Source organism: Callithrix jacchus, chromosome 18 (assembly GCF_049354715.1).
Source record: "Callithrix jacchus isolate 240 chromosome 18, calJac240_pri, whole genome shotgun sequence".
Classification (NCBI taxonomy): Eukaryota; Metazoa; Chordata; class Mammalia; order Primates; family Cebidae; genus Callithrix; species Callithrix jacchus.
Genome location: NC_133519.1, coordinates 13,163,240 through 13,184,309, shown reverse-complemented (window position 1 = coordinate 13,184,309; position 21,070 = coordinate 13,163,240). Strand labels below are relative to the sequence as shown.

At 47.5% G+C, this 21,070-nt stretch overlaps 2 protein-coding genes and 1 non-coding gene across 5 annotated transcripts in view; all 3 read left to right on the top strand.

Moving 5' to 3' along the window:
• The window catches only part of LOC103788982 (uncharacterized), an 870,763-nt gene that overhangs the window by 50,428 nt on the left and 799,265 nt on the right, over positions 1-21,070 (top strand). The window lies entirely within an intron of this gene.
• On the top strand, positions 5,949-16,400 carry LOC144580198 (uncharacterized). The gene is made up of 5 exons (XM_078355515.1): positions 5,949-6,123; positions 7,487-7,575; positions 15,588-15,665; positions 15,717-16,022; positions 16,121-16,400. The coding sequence occupies exons 1-5, from the start codon at positions 5,949-5,951 to the stop codon at positions 16,265-16,267; spliced, it is 795 nt and encodes a 264-aa protein (XP_078211641.1). The 3' UTR covers positions 16,268-16,400.
• TRNAG-CCC (transfer RNA glycine (anticodon CCC)) lies at positions 20,565-20,635 on the top strand. The gene has a single exon. It is a non-coding gene; the product is annotated as a tRNA-Gly (tRNA).

Sequence of the window (21,070 nt, the reverse complement as noted above, 5' to 3'; positions counted from 1 at the left end):
AGATGTGACTGAAACAGTGGTTCAAGCCCATTCAGTCACATTAATGTTTCTAGCTGACATGACCTTCCATCTGAAGAGTCTCTTCCTTGGACCAAATATATTTTAAAACTTCCCTTCAGGCCGGGCGCTGTGGCTCACGCCTGTACTCCTAGCACTTTGGGAGGCCGAGGTGGGTGGATCACCTGAGGTCAGGAATTCAAGACCAGCCTGGCCATCATGGTGGAACCCCATCTTATATAAACACACACACACACACACACACACACACACACACACACACACACTTGTCTATTTTCCAATGTGTCTTTTTGTTGCTTGGGGCAAAAAAAAAAGTCCATTTTTAATCTCCCCTTAACAAACATCTTCCCTTACTTATCCTGGTGTTTAGGGTTTTGAGTTTGTTTTCTCAGCTGCTCATATTTGGAACACTGGAAATTCCTAAAATGGAGAATGATAGAACCTGAGTCACACCTCTGGTGAAGCCACAGACTCTGGGGGAGAAACCTAATTTGCCAGGGTTTGAAATTAAACACATTAATTTTCTGTGCCTCCATTTCTATCTGTCAAATGCACTAAACCGGAATACTCAGGTTGTCCAATGTTTAAATGAGCTGTGCAGGAAAAGCGTGGAGCCCAATGCCTGTCACATAGTAATTGTTCAATACACATGAGCTCCTCTCAGTGCCATTGTCTCTAGCATTTCCATCAGGCTTTGATCTTTTAAACATCCTTGATACAAGTGGATCATTCTTCAAATTTTCTCTAACTGATGGCCATGAAGTTGCTCCAATGTGTATTATTACAAACACAGCTGCAGGGATCAGACTGACACATACATCTGTCATGCATCCCCTGTCTACTTCTGCGCAGATACCTGGAAATGGAATGGCCAGATCAAGGTATTTATACATTTCGGATTTTGCAATTTTCTGCCCAAATTACTGTGGAAAGACGATATAACAAGTCACATAGTTAACATTTTGTGAGAATACTTTCTATCTCCTTCTTCTGGCCAAAACTGGGTAGTATTGCCTACCATTTCCTCTGAGCTTCCTTTGCCAACATTTCTGTAGTCATTCGGTGGGGACACGTGTTATGCATGACATCAAACTCAAATCCTTAAAGGAAAAGAGGGATTAACATGACTGTACAAATTTATATTCAAAATACGATGAATAGAAATATATATGTGGATGTAAATATATACACAAAATATATGGCAAAATTTTTTTATTTAGGATACTTCATTAAACTTACATATACTTCAAAATTTGTTCAGTAAAGCAGCAGGCCCCATGTGTACATAATTATTCAGCTCCTTATCTCTAAATAGCTATTATTAGTCTTTGCTTTCTGAGGTTAGGCCCTATGTCTCCTTCAAATACTCGCTCATTGCCACCACCCCCAAACATGCCTCTCAACACCTCACCCTCTAACATGTTCGTGTCCTGGTTTGCTGAGTCAATTACTACATTATTATAACTTGTACATTTTATTCAGAGCTCAGTCACATTGGATATACACAGCAGGAATGAAGGACCAGTATCTTCCGGGTCTCTCAAGTGGATGAGCTTCAGAGATTCATGTAGTCTTTGGCCACCCTGCCTGTCTTCTATTCCAGGTAAGTACTGGATATGATGGCCCAGCTCAGATCAGGCACTCTCTCCGTGAGCAGGGGAGGGCGGGACATCTTCATGTGCAGTAGCAGAAAGACACTGTCTACAGAGGGAGAGGCAGTTCTAAAAAGAAAGGTCAGTCTGGGGTATGGGCAGGCAAACCGAGGATGTGAAGAAAACTGTCTGCGCTGTGAGGGGAACATGCAGTAGAGGATGGATTCAGAGTGGGAGGAAAAGAGTTATTTGAAATATGGGCCGTGGATATTCCTGTGTGAGCTGGAGCCACACGAGACTGTTGGGGACTTACAGGGGCAGGGAGCTTAGGAGAATCTGCACTCCCCAACCTGGGAGACAGGTGAGGGGACTGTCCTGGTCACCAGACAGAGATAGGGTCTGGGCCAGGCAGTTCTGATGGAAAAGAAAGGACAGGACATCTTCTCCTTAAGGTAAGGTCCTGAGTTCAGGTCTTGGTAGGGAGGGAGGCTGCCTTGGGCATTGGCAGCTGCAGATATTTGGCCAGATGAGGGCACTTAAATCTATGTGCTATCACCTTGCGGTTCTGGTAAAAGAATCACTGTATGAAGGGTCCTTAGGAAGAGAAGGTGGATGACCTGACTTGGGGTGGGGGCTCTAAGAGGAGTGTCTGTGGTGCTGTACAGAAGCCTGCTGCACAACCTCCCTGGTTCTCTTGCTCAGTCTCCTGGCCAGACCTCCAGAGTCTCTGCCTTGTGTGCCCTGGAAGCTCAGTCAGATGAGCCAAGGCATCTCCAGCTGGGACTCATCCCTGGGCATTTTTGTGACTTCGGGTGCCCTGGCCTTCTCCAGGCCTTGTCCTGCAGGGGAACTCAGGGGAAGGAAGCTACTTGTCACTTAACTCTGAGGGGTTCTACAAGGTCCTGACTTGGGTCCTAGTCACTTGCAAACCTATGCATTTCCATCCCATCCCCCAAATGATGAAAAGAAACTTTGCCAGGAGTCACACCAGACAAATAGGGTGGGGCCTTTCTATAGAGTCTAGTTCTTAGGCCACCAATAAGAGATGGAAACCACCTGCAGGAAGGTGCCACGGTGGGAACCTGGGTGGCAGGTAGCAGTCACTCAACTGTCAGGGTGAATCCTGGTCCTCACACACCCTTTCTTTTCCCCCCCTCCTTGTCTTTTTTCTCCTGTCTGCTCTTTCCCCTTTTTTTCCAAACTCAAAACACTTGCTAAGCTTGGACAGTTTCAGAACTGGAGAGATTTGGCCACGACATTTGTCAGGCTAGGAAGGTCCCCCAGAACTATTGCCTAATTTTTTTTGTTGTTTATTAGAAGAGAACAAAAGAGTTTCCATCTGATCTGGTCCTAAGTCTCCTTGAGTCTGGGCAGGAAGCAGAGCAGAGTCTGGGCAGGAAGGAGGAGGATGCCCAGGGTCCTGGACTTGCCCCTCCCAGCTGCTCAGCTCCTCGCCTGTTCACTGTGAGAGAGCTGGCCTGGAATGGGGAACCCATGGTCTCCACAGAGGCTGGGATCCCAGGCTCAAATCTAAATACTGGCTGATACAGGAGGCTAAGGGAGGCAATTCCCTGGAAAGAGGTGTCAGGATGTGGGACAAAAGCAGCATCTAGTCGCTGTCCACAGAGACCTCAAGGACAGGAATCCACTGGTTCCCAATTGGAGGGGATCCCATGAAAATGAAATGAAACCCGCACATTAGTACTAGACTGAAGACAGGAGATTAAAAACTGCAGCATCCGAAGGGATGAAGGAATTAGGAAATCTGGAAGTGAAGTTTCTTATATAGGTTGTTTCTTCCAAAAAGACACAGGGCAACAGCCCAATGACATGAGTAAAAAGAATCTCAGGGCTTGGGATTGAGGGGTAGCAGCCTCTTTAGCAGAGGAGACCTCTCACCTGAAGGCCCAGGGTTGCCCTGAGAGGGGAGGGGTCTTCAATGGCACGTGGCTGGCAGCCTGGAGAGTCTGTGAAATTGCAACAATTTTCCTGTGGCCCAGGCCACTGTAAGAACCCAGTTTGTGTGACCCTCAACACCAAAGAGGGTATTGGAGACCTGCAGCGCTGAGCCTCTGAATTTCAGTGGAATCCACATTCTGTTTAGGGAGCAATAGAGAGCAACATCATCGTAATTATACAGAAAGGTCCCCTGAGACTCAAAATCTGATTTTTGTATTCAGAGTCCAAAGAGCTCACCATTACACCATGGAGGCTCATATTAGTGCGGAACCTCACACTAGCTCATTACTGGAGGTCACATTTAGCAGCCATAGTTCCCACGCACCTATGTTAGGGCGTTTCTTCTGATCCCTCAAGCAACACTCAAGGAAGGTGGACCTGCGAGGGAGGAGTCATCCCTCTTCTTTGTCTCTGCCCTCTCCTTGGATCAACTTTTATCATTTCATTTGCACATCAGAAAATGGGGCAAAATACACTCTGATCTTAGGGCCAGAGAAGAGCCATTGAGGCCTTTGTCATGGCACATTCTCTCAGTTTACCCAAGTTTCCTGTACCGAGAGGACATTTCTGCAAACAGTAGTGTTATATGCTTCTTGCCTTCCCTCTTTTTCTTTTGCCCAAGGAGGCCAGATGGTTGTCAGAACAGGAATTGGGACTTCCTGGGCGCCTTTCCCCTTCTTCCGTGTAATACGTAATGGCTGGCACCAATCAAGTGGGATTGGGAAACGGAATCTCTCATTTTCTTCTTTGTTTACTCCTATGTTTGGTTGGTTGATTTGAGCAATATTTTCTCACTAGAAATGGAGATTTGTTGGATTTAAAACAAAAAGTAATCAGTCATGCTTTGCAATTCTATAAAACACTTACACCAGGCCATATTCACTTGCTGTGACTCAAAATCAACCAGAACTGTTGAGGTCAGGAGGCAGGGCCCTGACCTTTAAGCACAGTGTGCTTCCAGAGAACTTGGCCAAGTTGATACTATTCCAATTTCTCAATATGCCATGACCCATCAATTGTGGTTTTTAAAAGCGTACGTGAATTGCTTATGAAACCCCAGGGGTTCCATCTAGGTCCTGCTTCTCAACACAAAGCCCATCATTGAGACATTGAGTATTGTGAGGAAGATGGTTTAATCAGGTGCTACAGCTGAGGAGATGGAGATCAGTCTCAAATCGATCTCCCTGATCAACTAAAGTTAGGGGTTTATGTAGCAGGGAATAAACATAACTGTGTGTGGGAAGGAGGAACTAGGGAGGGGTGAGGAAGCACTCATGATGAATGAGGGGGCTGGCATCTCAATGGATGCTGTGCTGAGTTTCAGGTCTATGATGCTTTTTGAGAGGCCTGAGGGTCCTCTCCTGAGGCAGGAACTCAGATAAAACAAATGTAAGATTCTTTTATCGGATTGCTTGACCTCAGGAGTTTGAAACCAGCCTGGGCAATATGGTAAAACCCTGTCTCTCAAAAAAAAAAAAAAAAAAAAAAAAAAAAAAAAAGGAAGGAAAAGTAAAGAAGGGAAAAATCTCTGAACTAAACTTACCCCTTAAACTTTGACCTTGAAATTCTCATGTGCCCACCTCTACTGCCTAGAGGAGTAGGGGCCATGAGGCAGAAGAGGGGGCATGTGGGATTGTTGGGCCTAAGTGGATTGAATGATTTTAATTTCTGGTTCTGTGATTCATGAAAGCAGTTCATTCTGATTGTCATCTTCTTTAAGTTCTGAAGACAAGGCACGGATTGGTGTGAATGTTGAAGATTTAGCAGGAGCAGGTGCGTTTTTCAGACCAGGAGTCAGAGCTCTGTAAGCTAATAGCACAGGGACTAGTTAACAGACATTTGTACTGCAGAAAGTCCTGTTTCTCTCTAACATGCCACAGATGAAAACACTGATTTGGTGTTCATTAGTCACTGCCTGCAGGAAGTCAAACCATTGCATAAACGTGGTTAGGTTACCCCTTGCATGTCCCTAGTTGCTAGCACTCTAATGACAGAACCGTGAACCGTGCGCCACCTCTCCCAGGAGGCCTCCTTGTCCTCCTCCACACCTCCTCTGTTCTCTCCCGCCTCTCTGAAAATCCACTTTTCATCCTTTCTGTCTCTCGCCCCACCGACCCAAGCCGAGTTAAGCCAGGGGAGCCCAAGCCAGTAGAGGGTCGGGTGAAGGCTGAGCCGAGAAGGGGAAGAGCCATCGCGGGAGCCCCCGGGCATTCTGCTTCCGTGGGGCCCAGGCGGCTCAGGCCCAGGGAGTCGCGGACCCGGGCATTACCTGGGACTCTGGCTCTGACGCCGGCGAGAGGCAGGACAAAGCAAAGGCCACAGGGCTGCCCTTCCAGCTTCAGAATCACCCAATGCACGGGTTTCCACATTTGCGGCAAGATGCTGTCTCCGGTTTCCCGAGGCTTTGAGTCTGCAGGAGCCTTCTGCAGAAGGCGGCTCCGCCTAGCGCTGGATGGGCGCCTGCTCTGCACGGAGAGGCCGGACTGCAAGTTGATCGTCTGCGTGGCCGGGTCGACTGCTGTGCTTGCTTCCAGCTCTGGAGGTGGACAAGTCCGTACCGGGGATTTTCTCTTGCATTTTAAAAATGCTTAAACCTTGGCTGGGCATGGTGGCTCACGCCTATAATCTCAGCACTTTGGGAGGCCGAGTCGGGTGGATCACGAGGTCAAGAGATCGAGACCATCCTGGTCAACATGGTGAAACCCCGTCTCTACTAAAAATACAAAAATTAGCTGGGCATGGTGGCACACGCCTGTAGTCCCAGTTACTCGGGAGGCTGAGGCAGGAGAATTGCTTGAACCCAGGAGGCGGAGGTTGTGGTGAGCTGAGATTGTGCCATTGCACTCCAGCCTGGGTACAAGAGTGAAACTCCGTCTCAAAAAAAAAAAAAAAAAAAAAGCTTAAACCGCTGGCAGCTTCCTTCCATCCAGCGCATCCTCTCATGGAAAGGCAGAGCGAGACCAGCTTTACCCTCATCTCCTCTATGTCTCTAGTAGGTAAATCAAGGTCCGCTAGGATTCTAGGAACACCCATATTTTTCAAAGACTAGAATCATCATGGTTAACCTCTGAATTTTTTTGACAAAGGATTCTCTCTCCCTCCCTCCCTCCCTCCCTCCCTCCCTCCCTCTCTCTCTCTCTCTCTCTCTCTCTCTCGGAATCTCACTGTGTCACCAGGCTGGAGTGCCATGGTGCGATCTCAGCTCACTGCAACTTCCTAGTCCCTGGTTCAAACCATCCTGCCTCAGCCTCTGGAGTTTTGTATTTTTAGTAGAGCGGCTGCATAATGTTGGTCAGGGTGATCTCAATCTCCTGAACTCGTGATCCGCCTGCCTCCACCTCCCAAAGTGCTGGGATTACAGGCATGAGCCACCACACTCAGCTCGCTCTCTCTCTCTCTCTCTCTCTCTCTCTCTCTCCCTTTTTAAACTGTCATTCATTTAGCGCGTTCCAAATGCTTTTGAAGTTAAATTGGTTCTAAGATTTTGCAATTACATTTGATGCTCTAGTCATTCTTGCACAGGTGTCTGTGGCCAGTTTGTATTTCTATGGGACAGAGGAGCAGTCACTGTACAAAGGACAATGACTATCACAGCTTTCACAAGAGTTTTATGTCATTCCATTCTCTCTCCTCTGTTGGCTTATTAGCTGTCACTCTCTGTTATTTTAGCAATTGCCTTAGGGCTTACAGCCTACGTTTTGTAACTTACCACAGTCTACCTTCAAGTGATACTATACCTGCCCTTCTGGCCTTGCTGCTGTCCCTGACATGCACTTTGCTTTTACGCCTGTATAAACCCCACAACCCATTGTTATTGCTTTTGTTTAAATGGTCAAATTTTTACAAAAAAGATTTACAAAATGAGAAAATAACTAGCGTAGTTACCCATTTCTGATGCTCTTCATTTCCTTGTGCAGATCTGGATTTTCATCTGGAATCTGTTCCCTTCTGCCTGGAGGACTCCTTTGATGTTCCCTGTGTTGTGGGTCGGCTGGTAGTGAATGTGGTCAGCTTTTGTACATCTCTAAATGTCCTTATTTCACGTCCAGTTTCGGGAGTATGTTTTTCTGGCACAGTGCTTATTCTGGGTAAATTTCCCCGTCCTCAGTACCATAAAGATGGTGTTTGCTGTCTGCTCCCGTGCACTGCTGCTCCTGGTAGAGGCCAGCAACAGCAGAGAGCAAGCTGATGCCATCTCGTCTTTGCTCCTGTGCATGCACAATGCCTTTCTTTTCTGGCTGGATTTGAGCAACGTTGTTATGATGTATCTAGGAGTGGTTTTCTTCATGTTTCTTATGCTTCAGTTTCCTCAGCTTCTTGGGTCACTGGATTTATAATTTTCCTTATGACTGGGAACTTTTCAGCTATTACTTCTTCAGAAATGATATGGCCACAGTGGCTCACACCTTCATAAATCCGAATTGGGAGGTGTCAGAGTGAGGCCTAGAGTTCGAGACCAGCCTGGGAAACATGTTGAGACCACCACCCCTGATAAAAATAACAAAGAAAGTAAATGTTTCCTTTCCACCCTCCTCCTTTCTGGCCACTGTTGTATTTCTTTCATTTTTTCTTTTTTTTTTTTTTTTGAGATGGAGTTTCACTCTTATCACCCAGACTGAAGTGCAATGATGTGATCTCAGCTCACTGCAACCTCTGCCTCCTGGGTTCAAGCAATTCTCCAGCCTCAGCCTCTGGAGTAGCTGGGATTACAGGTGCTCGCCATCACACCCAGCTAATATTTGTATTTTTAGTAGAGACAGTGTTTTGCCATGTTGGCCAGACTGGTCTCAAACTTCTGACCTCAGGTAATCCACCCACCTTGGCTTCCCAAAGTACTGGGATTACAGGCATGTGCCACCATGCCCCAACCCACTGTTTCATTTCTATAGGATAGAGGTGCAGGTACTATACAAAGTCCCTTTCAGGGATTCCCGTTACTCAGTCTGCCCCACTGTTCACTGATAATCTTTTCATTAAAAAAAAGCTTTTGGCGGGGCATGGTGGCTCACTCCTGTAATCACAGCACTTTGGGAGGCCAAGGCAGGTGGATCACGAGGTCAAGAGATCGAGACCATCCTGGTCAATTTGGTGAAACCCTGTCTCTAATAAAAGTACAGAAAAAATTAGCTGGACATGGTGGCACATGCCTGTAATCCCAGCGACTCAGGAGGCTGAGGCAGGAGAACTGCCTGAACCCAGAAGGCAGAGGTTGCGGTGAGCCAAGTTCGTGCCATTGCACTCCAGCCTGGGTAACAAGAGCGAAACTGTGTCTCAAAAAAAAAAAAAAAGCTTTTGACTGTCAGTTTCATTTTGCATATTTTCAATTATTCATGGTTCCATGTTCCTGATCATTTCTTGTGTAATATGTAATCTGCTGTTAATCCCATCCAGTGAATTTATTATCTCTGACTTTTTTTTTTTTTTTTGAGATAAGCTCTCACCCTGTACCCCGAGCTGGAGTGCAGTGGTGCAATCTTGGCTCACTGCAACCTCTGCCTCCCAGGCTTAAACAATCCTCCCATGGCCACCTCCCAAGTAGCTAGGACTACAGGCACACACCACCATACCCAGATAATTATTTGTATTTTGTGGTAGAGATGAGGTTTTGTCATGTTGTCCAGGCTGGTCTGAAACTTTAGGGCTCAAGTGATCTGCCCACCTCGGCCTCCCACAGTGCTGGGATTACAGGCATGAGCCACAGCTCCTCATCCCTGATGGTGTTTTTATCCCCAGAGTTTGATGTGGGTCATTTTACATGTTCCCTGTCTCTACTTAATTCTTCGGACCTGTGGAATGCAGTCATAAATGTTTAAAGTCCCTCAGCTAATTCTACCATCACGGCAGCACTGGTTCAGTTCCCACTGGTTATTTCCTTCATTATGAGTCCTGGTCTCCTGCCCTTTGCCTGCCTGGTATTCTCTGATTGCCTGTCAGACATGGCGAAGTTTACCTTCTGTCTACTGGCTAATGAACCTGTGACACCAAGTTACTTTTGCTGTTGTTCTGGATACCAGTTAAGTGACTGTGATCAATTTAATTCTTCTAGGTCTTGCTTTTAGGACTTTTTTCTTTCTTTCTTTTTTTGCAAGTCAGCATAGATAGAACTCATTATTCCCACTAGTTAAGCAGGGACTTCCTGTGAATTCTACCCAAATGCCCACAGATGGCAAGTAGTTCAGTTGGGCTGGCGGGATCCGGGCACTGTTCATAACCCTTCCACAAGCTTCCTTCCTTGGCCTCGGGAAGTCTCTTTGCAAGCGTGCGCTGCTTGATGCTTAAGGGAGACCCTTCCCATCTCCCCAGATCCTCTCTCCATCCATGTCTCTCACCGCCACATCTGGTCCTTTGAGCCCTAGCTGCCTTGCTGTCCATGGAGGCTCAGCTTCATCTCAGTCCAGGAGTCGGCCTCAGATTCCTGCCTGGGGCCTAGCCTGGGAACTCCCTGAAGGCAGCAAGCTGGGGCACAGTAGGGCTCACCTGGTTTGTTTCTCATCCCTCAGGGATTCTGTCCTTTTTCACCTCATTTCCAGTGTCTTGTAAAGTGTAATTTCACTTTTTTGCCTGTGTTTGTTTGCAGAGAGGAGCAGTGGGCAGATTTCAGGCAGGAGAGTAAATCAGGCATCTGTTTCTGAACATTTTCTGGGAGCAGAAGGCATCTCTTTATGAGTTCTTAGCTCGACTCCAAAGGAGGTGTGCCCATGTATCTTCCAATATATTTTTCCAACTCAATGAGACAGTCCTTTCCTTACAGAAAGGAAAGCAGCTCATTCAGAAGGTGCCCTCTAGACTTGGAATAAACATTATTAAGAACACCCAGGTTTGAAAAACTTTCTCTATTTTCCCATAATCTGAACTATCCAAAGGACTAAAAGTGGGAAGTGCAGCAGGTTTCTTGATGCCTCTCCGAACCCTGCATTGGAATGTCTTCATTCACCAAGCACCTATTGGGTGCTCCTGAGGTGCCAAGCCTTGCTCTAGGCGAGAAACTGCATGGTGAGCACGTCCTGCCTCATGGAGCCCAGATCTGGAGGCATCAAGAAGGGACCAGGCAGTGGGAGCACAATCAGCTCGCATCCTCCTTTGGAGCCTTCCCCCATTCAGACACAGGGAGCAGGAGCGCTGAGTGCAGCAAACAACCCATAGTGAAGGATGGGGAAGTGGGTGACTTCAGACCAAGAGGCTATGGCGGTCACTGGTCACGTGCAGTGGGGCTGCTTCCAATAGCAGAAAGACAGGTGGAGATGTGGGCTGGGGAGAATGTCATGGATCTGGCCATCCCACTTCCAGCCCCTGCTCACAAGCACCGGGTGTCAACTTGGAAACCTGCCCAGCCACATAACTTCTGGCCTCCATGTCACCACACCCCCAGGCATCTAGAACCTGTGCAATGGCACAAAGAGGTGAGGATGCCCAGCTTAGGGATGGGGGCATTTATTAACAGACAGGTATCTGAGGCAGATGTCATCAGACTTTTAGGCACCACGTGCCTCTTTGTGGAGCAATCATGGTAGTTGTTGGCAAACAACTGAAGACTACTTGTCCTGTCCCACACAGGCACAGTTAACCTGTGACTATTACTTTCTGACCTCCATTGTTCCACATCCAGATATATAGGGTCTTTTTTGCCCGTCTGCTTCAAGTCAGATCAAGAAAATCCTGCCTGAAGGGTTAAGGTTTGTCAGAAAAATAAATGCTGTTTGCAAAGGTGCATTTTAGATGAAAGCTCAGTTCTGGAGCTCCAGAACCCACCTATCCCAAGCCCAATACACACCTCCTTTCTCCCTGTCCCTCCTCGCTGCACCCACTTTTGCTAACTGTTAAGGCTGCACGTCTCTGAGAAGATGACAATCCCAGCAGAACAAGAGAGGCTTGGACTCTTCTGTCCATGAAGCCATAGGCGCAAGCAGATAGCCTCATTTGGTGGCCGTATGACTCTGAAGAAGTCACTTAGGTTTTCTGTGCCTCCACTTCCGCATTGTAAAATGCTCCCAATAGGAATGCATTTCTATTTGTGTTGTTCCCAGTTTAAATGAGACATGGCAGTCAAACCTTGACCCCACGCCCTGACGCAGAGTAAGCGCTCCAAGAGCAGTAGTCATGATTACTACCATTACCGCTGGTGGCCGCATCGCGGCTGTTATCATCATCTACATCCATCTTTGAAATAATTGCACATCCTTTTAAGGTACGGAGGGATCGCCACTCATATAACACTCCCTAACTGACGGACATGAGAGTGGCCCCCGCATTTAGTATGACAAATATCGCTGCTGGGAACGTACTTCTGCATTTCATCCATCATCACCTGTGTGTTTCTCTATGACATCTCTGCACACAATTTGGGGACATTGCAAAAGATATTCCCTGACCAGGAATCGAACCTGGGCTGTGGTGGTGAAAGTGCCGAATTGTAGCCACTAGACACCAGGGAAGCCAACAAGTCTATATATTTCCTCATCAATAAAAACAATGTGAAGGTAAAGGTTAACTTTCTAAGAGAGCCAGAGTGAAGGTGGCTTCGCTCTGCAGGACCACAGGGCTCCCAGCAGCCACTGCTTCACTGGCTCAACACCTCCCACCTTCGCCAGCTTGGCCCCTGCTTTGGGCTGTATTGAAGCCAGGAACAAGAAAGCTGAGTGGTGTTCCATTGTACCCGGCCTGTAGCACAGTGTGAGGCAGAGCCAAACACTTGCTGTCTTTCTGAGCCTCAGTTTCCCTGTCACTAAAGTGAGGACTTGGCTGTCAGCAGGTGATGAGCTGAGTCCCTCTGGGTCCTGAACTCTGAACTGGCTCAAGGGGCTCTCTGGATAATGACATATGTAGGGCCCCCTTTCATCCTCCAACCAGCTCAATTAGTAGAGCCTGAAACTCTGAATGGCGGGGTCTTTGGCTGAGCTCCAAAGAGAGCTGTGCAGATTTAGGTTCATCTTCTTTTGTTCTGCCAGGCAATCCGACTGTTCTGCAGCTGCGTTCGGGGCTCCGGGCGTGAGAAAGCCAAGTGGGCTTCACAGGAACACCTGGTTGGTGTCAGAGACATCGCAGCTATCTGCTTGTCAAGATTTCAGCAGTAGATGAGCATGCTGGGAATTCTGGACCTAAAGCTAATATGAAGTTGGCCTCAAGCGGAGTTCTTTCTGATGGGACTCAGTGGGGAAACCAAGCCTGGTTCCAGGGCTCAGGGGGGTTTCAGATACAAATGGAACTCCTCCTGTGCTTCTTGTGTTCAAAGATGCAGCTAGGTTCCCCCACCACATCCCTCAGCTCCCCTCCCCTCCCTTAAAAAAAAAGAAAAAGGAAAAAGGTGACTATGAAAGCCACCTTTCATGTGTGAGGTGAAACTGCGCACCCTACCCGAGCTAAAGGAGCCGGACACCGCCAGTTGAAGACATGAAAATCTTAGGTGCTGCCTTGGGCACCTGCGTATTGCTGCCTATGACAGAGGAAATTCGACAGCATCCCGACATTCCCATGTCCCCAGCAAAGTGCTGGCAAAAGGCCCCAGGAAGCACCTGAGATTCCTCAGGCAAGAAGAATGCAGATCACAATAGGGCTGAGGGGTTCCCCGAGTGCTTTCAAAATGAAAAGCCCCTGGAGACCCACACCTGGTTCGGGTAATTCGGATAGGGCTTCGACTGCAATTAGCACAAGACCTTCTCTAATATTTGGCAGTTCCTCACTGAGTTAAGCCTACCCTATAAGGAAGCAAATTTACTTGTATTGATCACACACGAAAAATGAACAATACAGCCAACAAAATTCTACAAAAAATGCTAAGCCGGGCACAGTGGCTCACACCTGTACTTCCAGCATCTTAGGAGGCCAAGGCTGGTGGATCACCTTAGATCAGAAGTTAGAGACCAGCCTGGCAACATGAAGAAACCCCATCTTTACTAAAAACACAAAAAATTAGCTGGGCATAGTGGCACATACATGTAATCCCAGGTTCTCAGAAGGCTGAGGCAGGAGAATCGCTTGAACCCAGGAGGTGGAGGTTGTGGTGAGCTGAGATTGTGCCATGGCACTCCAGCCTGGGCAACAAGAGCAAAACTCCATCTCAAAAAAAAAAAATGCTGTTGGTAACCTCATTTTTATACTAAGGAAAAACTAGGTACAACACAAACCTTCATCAACAAGAATTTAATACCTACCCTTATATAGTCATAAAACAATCCCAGAAGTTTACTCAATAACATCAAAACCAAAAACACACTGATGAGACAGATGGCAGAAAATCATGATGTGAAAATGACAGAGATGTGTGTGAGAGAGAGAGAGAGAGAGAAGGGGGGGAGAGAGAGAACTGTGTTATAGCCATAGTAGTGGGTAAAAGCCAAAGAGCTTAATTTCTATCATGACATTCAATAGAACTGAAGGAACATGAGGTAATAGCTCCAAGGGTCCAGGTCCGCACACGGTGCCTGCTGGGTGCAGGGTTCTGTCGGCTCCCACAATGCATCGCAGATGGGCTAATTGTTATGGCCATGGCTTCTGCAAAATCTATCAAAGAATAATACAGGGACAGTTCTCTGCATGTTAATTTACCATGGTATAGCAGGTATAGGAGGGCGAACTGGCATTAGATTGGTTTCCTCAAATAAAATCAAAACCAAGATTTATGAAGATGAGAGGAAAGGGGAGAAGAAAATCATCCCCTGGGACCTTAGTGATTTTTCTCCCCTTGGATAAGCTCCTTGACGGAAAGCTTTCAAAGAGGTCACTGTGGCCCATCTTCTCCAAACCCACGTGACTTGGTCACTGCAGAAAGCAATTACGGATGTTGGAGGACTTTAAAATATTCTAGAAGTTTAGCAGTTCATCATATGCCACAGAGTATCTGTGTCCACCACGTCCTTCTGCTGTCTGCCCTGTCAGCGGAGCCAGGAGGCCTTCTCTCCCTCCGTGGAATATCATACATCGATGTGACGTTTGCTGTGCCGGCAAGTAAATGATGAAAAGGACATGGAGAGAACTGGGAAACTAATTGGATATGACTTGGTTCCGCTTCTGTGGAAGATAAATGTGCAGAATGTACTCAAATGAGAAGCATTAAATAAATGCTGGAATGTAAAAAGTGCGTATCCTGTTTCTGCACTATAGAAATATCTGCACAAGTGACCAAAGAAATGTGAGTATGCAGGAATGGTGGTGATTGCAGCATGATTTGTAATCCTAATACCATGAAACCCACCTCATTTCAAAAACATTTTGAAAAGGGTTAAATAGACCGAGGGTGGTGGCTCACACCTGTAACCCAGCACTTTGGGAGGCCAGGGTGGGTGGATCACCTGAGGTCAGGAGTTTGAGACCAGCCTGACCAAAATGGAGAAACATCTCTATTTAAAAAAAAAAAAAAAAAAAAGAACCCAGAAAACAGCTGGGCGTGGTGGTGCATACCTGCAGTCCCAGCTACTCAGGAGGTTGAGGCAGGAGAATCTCTTGAACTCGGGAGGCAAAGGTTATGGTGAGCTGAGATCTGACCATTGCACTCAGGACTGGGCAACAAGAGCAAATCTCCATGTCAAAAAAAGAAGAAAAAAAGCGTTAAATAAACCATGTACAAAATGAGACAGAAAGGAAGAAATGCTGTTTTCACAGGCCGTGGCGAGGGGCAGCATGAGGACGACTGATTTCACTGGTCACAGTATTGATAGAGCATCAGTAAACCCAGGCACAGTCTGGGGATAGGACGCTACTGTAATAGTCTCCAATTATTATACATGAAGCAGTTGAGGGACCGTATGCACCCAAGCATTCCACGGGAGCAAAGCAGATTTTTATCACACCGGAAGTGTGTTTCCTGCCTAAAGTCTCTGGGATTCCTGAGTCTGACAGGTATAAGGCACCAGGACCCTTGACAAGCCTCAGACTCAAGATAAGTGGGAAAGAGGACATGTGTGTCTCGTGATTAAGCTGGAATTGATTGTGTATCAACAGAAACAGGTTACAACCCATCATTACATGGGCTGGAACCACCAAGCTCTCGGTTAACAACCCAATGCACTAACCCACCTGCCACAGAAACCCTTACTGCTGATTCAACTGGGCGCTACAGGCCGGACTCACTCCCCAGACTCCCCGCAGCCCTTCCACTCTCAGGTGCTGGCGGCAGAACAACTGTGCAAGGCCTCGGAAAACCCGAGAGATTAGAGCGCTGAGTGGCGCTGGTCCTGTAGGACACCCGCGGGTTGGGAGATCCTGGAGCTAGAAGGACAGCCGAATGGCCTTCGCCCGCCCTGCCCCTCGCCTGCTTCAGAAACCCCCCAGCTTGGGGGCCCAAGGGGAGCTGAACGCCCGGCGGGCTCCCGGGATGGCTCTTCCCGTTCTTTGCGCCGCCTTCACCCAGTGAGGGAGCCCGTGCCCATCCTGCCCAGGCGCTTTCGGGCGGCTGCGGAGCTTTCGCGGCCGACTCGGATCCTGTGTCTGGCACCGGGGCTCCGCCAGGCAGGGATGGGGTGAGGGTCGCTCGTGGGTCCCATGGGGAGCAGGGGCTGTCACTCCGCAGGGCGCATGACTAGGGCTTGAAGGAATCCGTCATCGCCTTCGGCTTTTAGTCATTTGAAGAGCCGGGAAAAAAGAAATCAAACTCATTTCCATGGGGAAGTTTCGTTTTGTTTTTTTGTCTTGTTTTTGAGACAGGGTCTCACTTGGTCACCCAGGCTGGAGTGCAGTGGTGCAAACACGGCCCACTGCAGCCTTGATCTCCCCGGCTGAGCTATTTTCTTGTCTGAGCCCCACAAAGAGCTGGGACAACAGGGGGAGCCACACGCCAGGCTAAATTTTGTCTTTTTTGTAGAGATAGGATTTCGCCATGTTGCCCAGGCTGGTGGCGAAGGGGAAGGGAGTTCTTTTTTAAAAAGAACGTTGATTCCGATTGATTTCTCGGCGTCCCGTGGGGCGGGCAAGGGGCGAGGCCTCCGGTGGCCTCGATTGCCTCTCTGCGGAGCTGAGGGCTCAGTTGGGCTGTTTTTGGGTGCGTGCCTGGGTCGGGAGGCCGGGAGCGGGGCAAGGGGTGGGTCCCGCAGGGAACTGCAGGGGGAGAGCATGGAAGTCGGCAGAGGCCTGGACCCGGGAGATGAAACTTCCCAGTAGCTTTTGTCAGCGGCGAGGACTGTACAAGGGAGAGATGAGAAGTGTTCTTTTATTGCAGCAGTGGGGAAGGGAGGAAAAACGGAGACACCAAGAAAAAATGAAATCTACGCGGACCTTTAGGTCTCCAAAGCGGAGGCAGCCCTGCATTCAGCTGAAAGAAGGAGGCCAGCTGCTTCCGCGCCTTTGGCTCGGTTCTTCGTTCCCTTTCGCCTCTAACCTCTGCCTAGACTGTGCCCTTTACCTGCGACTGGAGACTTAACAACGTTTCTGTGGCTTCGAGACTCTGTGCGGTGCGGAGACTAGAAGGAACGCCTACCGTGCACACCGAGGTCATCTTGAAAGGCTGGATTTTGCAAGTGCAACACCCGAAAGGTGAGGAGCTCCCTCTCAGTCGGCCTTATTGGAATCTTTTACTGTAGACATGATGCGGCTGTACCCGTTATTCTGGCTCAGATATTTCAAACATCCATGGGGCCTTTTCAGACCAAATCGGAAAGGAACAAGAGGAGATGAGAGTTTGCACTCCAACTGGGTATTTTAAGTAAAACTAAAGAATACAATAAAATCTAAACCCAATGATATTCCCCAACACCCAATTTTTAATTTTGTTTTATTTATTTGCTGTTGCATCAGTAAACGAGTGAAGTTTAATCCACACAGACCAAGTGCACCGATCTTAAGTGCACAGCCCAATGTATTTTGACATAAGAATCCATCACCCGATCAAGTTACGGGAGTTTTCACCAGCCCAGCACGTCCTCAGAGCCCCTTTCCAGTCCATCCTCACCCCATCCCACTTAGGCAGTCACCCTGCCGATCTCTGTCTCCATGCATTACTTCTGCTTCTTCTTGAAATTCACATAAAGGAATATACTGATTTTGTCTGTTGTTTTTTTAATGCAGCAATGGTTTTGAGATGCATCTGTTCTATGGCATGTATCTCAGCTTTTTGGTGTGACTGATGAATACACAACCATTGATGGGCAGCTGGGCTATTTCTACCTTGGACTGTTGTGAATAAGCTGTTAGAAATATTCTACTGTGGGCCCTTTAATGGACCCGTGCCTTCATTTCCCTTGAATATAAACTTAATGGAATGACTGGGTCATAGAGCAGTTGTATTTTTAACTTTATTAGAGACGATCAAACAGTCTTTAGAATGGTTGCATGATTGTATTCTCTTGCTAGTAACAAGAGATACATTTTCTCTGCATTTTTTTTTTTTTTTTTTTTGAGATGGAGTTTCACTCCTGTTACCCAGGCTGGAGTGCAATGGCGTGATCTCGGCTCACTGCAACCTCCGCCTCCTGGGTTCAGGCAATTCTCCTGCCTCAGCCTCCTGAGTAGCTGGGATTATAGGCATACACCACCATGCCCAGCTAATTTCTTGTATTTCTAGTAGAGACAGGGTCTCACCATGTTGACCAGGATGGTCTCGATCTCTTGACCTCGTGATCCACCGCCCTCAGCCTCCCAAAGTGCTGGGATTATAGGCGTGAGCCACCGTGCCCGGCCCTCTGCATTCTTATAAGCTAGTGGTTTTCTGTCTCTTAAATGTTGCCACTTTGATGGCGTGTAATGGTGAACCTGGCATTTTAAATTTGTGTTTCTTGAATGAGTAATGATGCCAAGGATCTTTCCTCATGCCATTTGGACATTAAGAAATCCTCTTTTGTGAACAAACACTGCTCAAGTGTTTTCTCCATTTTAAATTGGCTTGACTTTTCCCCCCAACCCTTTTTACATAAACTTGACTACTACAATAGAAAAGTTGAGAAGATGGTACATAGAATGTAGTGAAGAGCGTGGAATGGGATTTGGGGAACAAACACACTATAAAGTTGTTTGAAAGCCCTCTCCAAGAATAATGTATGTTTTTCAAAGACATCCCCTTAATGACATATGCAGAGAAAGTGTGGGATAAAAGAGCATTTACGAAACTCCTCAGAACGTGTTCCTGGAAGAGGACACGGGAATGGGAGGGAGGTAAACAGAGAAAAGAAGCAAAGACAGTAAGGCCCTTGCTCAGAGCGGTCACCATAATGTGCCCTGAGCTAAGGGACCGGATTCGCTTCTTCCTGTGCACCTGAGATCTCAGAGAATATATTAACTAGGCAGGAACAAGAAATTTCAGAAACACAACAGGAAAACAGAACATTTACCCAGACAGACCTGTCTAGTTAAGAAAGGCAGAAAGAGACTGTAAAAACAAAGCAAAAACACAGAACTGATACAATGAGGTGGTTGGAATGAGACTATCTGTGACGGTCATCTCTAACATAACAGTAATTACTGCTGATTAGAATAGATCTAAATCTGTCAGGTTGGATAGAAAAGGAAATGCTGGCTTTAACAGTTTAATGGACAGAAAAGGGTTAAATGTTAAAAGCAGTGCACGTTATCCTCAGCAAACTAATGAAGAAACGAAAACCAAATACCACGTGTTCTCATTTGTAAGTGGGAGCTGAGTGATGAGAACAAACGGATACATGGAGTTGAGGGGTGGGGACAACACACACAGGGGCCTGCAAAGAGGGTGGTGCCTGGGAGGAGGGAGAGCATCAGGAAGAGCGGCTAATGGATGCTGGGCTTAGTACCTGGGCAGTGGCACCATCTGTGCAGCAAATCGCCAGGGCACACGTTTGCTCTTGTTACACACCTGCGCATCCTGCACATGTACCCCTGAACTTAAAGTAAAAATCGTAAACAAAACATTTAAAACGCAAAGAAAACACGCACCCAACAAAAAGAGCGGTGGAAATCTGTACTAGGCTTATTGTAAACAAAAGAAAGAGAGTGGGCCCGGCACGGTGGCTCAAGCCTGTAATCCCAGCACTTTGGGAGGCTGAGATGGGTGGATCATGAGGTCAAGAGATTGAGATCATCCTGGCCAACATGGTGAAACCCGGTCTCTACTAAAAATACAATAATTAGCTGGGCGTCCTGGTGTGAGCCTGTCTTCCCAGCTACTTGGGAGGCTGAGGCAGGAGAATTGTTTGAACCCGGGAGGTGGAGGTTGCAGTGAGCCGAGATCGCACCACTCACTCCAGCCTGGCGCCTGGTGACAGAGTGAGACTCTGTCTCAAAAAAAAAAAAAAAAGAGAAAAGAAAGAGTGAAAACATGGATATCAGACAAAGGCAAACAGAAAAGAACGCTTTAGATTAGTTAGAGGAATAATATCCCAGCATCTACCTAGAATCCCTCGGAACAGAATACAGCTGTTTTTCCCCGAACTGGCCTCCTTGTGTGACCGAGAGCACGAGATAAAGGAAAGAAATCTTGGAGTGAAATGCCCATTTCTTCGCTCTTATTTTGGTCTCTGTAAGGCATAAGAAGGTAAAAGCAAGATCTGATCCCCGGTGTTTTTAAGGAATTGGAGAGGTCCATGAGGAGAGAAGTTCAATTATCAAGCAGGTCTCCTGGAGTTGCCCAGGCACAGTCCCAAGAGTCCAGCTTTCCAATCCGAGGTCCCTGGGTCCTGAAGGCCTTTTTGGGGAAAGTGCTGATGTTCCTCTCAGGGATGAGAGAGAAGGGTTTGGGAGGCACCAAGCCACGGGACGGCAAAGACAAGATATCAAGAAGCGAGGCAAGAACTTTCCACAGGCGCCCACTGGATAGGGGACCAGAGACAAGAAACTGGGTGCATTTCTGATGTTTCCCTACAGAGGATTGTTATCCGGTTGTAGAGAGCCCACTTCAGAATAAGGCTTTATGAAGTCAGCTGTTTTATTGCAAAGCCATAATGTTGTGGTATTACCTGATACAAATCTGCAATGTGAGCCTTTGCTCTGGGTCTTTTTTGTGAGTTACGTCTTCCAAAGACCACACGGGGAAAATCTTAACTCCTTTTCCCATGTCCCTAGCTTACCTGTTTTCAAGGTAAGGCCACAACCTTTAGTCAGCTAGTATTGGTGGTTCAGTGGTAGAATTCTTGCCTCCCACCCAGGAGACCCAGGTTCAATTCCTGGCCAGTGCAATTTCTTACTTTTGCATCCTGTGGTTTTTACATTTACTTACCATAACTGTCTGTCCCTTAGGTAGGTCACAGCCCCCAAAGAAGCTGTCAGGATCTGACAGACACACGCAGTGAGGGAAAATGGGGCCCAGGGAAACAGGAGGTGTGTGGGGAGGAACCCACCTGCAAATGAGGGGAGTTGTGGAGAGGGGCCTCGGACCTTCCTGTCCACAAAGACCCTAGTTCTTGGTAGTTTAATCCCTTGTCAGAAGTGAGTCTGGACTGGACCTGCAATGTTCCTGAGTCACTGTCTTTGTTTGCATTCCTACTGGAACCCCCGGTGACTCTGCAGATCATGTTTAATGATAATGTTGACACTAACTGGTGAGGGTAAAATATGAATCTGGTAACAGAAACCTCTCAGTGGAGACAGGTGGGGCCGGGAACCAGGACTGC

Coding starts and splice junctions, on each gene's coding strand:
- LOC144580198 (XM_078355515.1), top strand. CDS start 5,949: ATGCTGTCTCCGGTTTCCCGAGGCTTTGAGTCTGCAGGAGCCTTCTGC. Junction 15,666..15,716: donor CGCAGCCCTTCCACTCTCAG/GTGCTGGCGGCA, acceptor CCGAGAGATTAG/AGCGCTGAGTGGCGCTGGTC. Junction 16,023..16,120: donor TCCGCCAGGCAGGGATGGGG/TGAGGGTCGCTC, acceptor TTCGGCTTTTAG/TCATTTGAAGAGCCGGGAAA.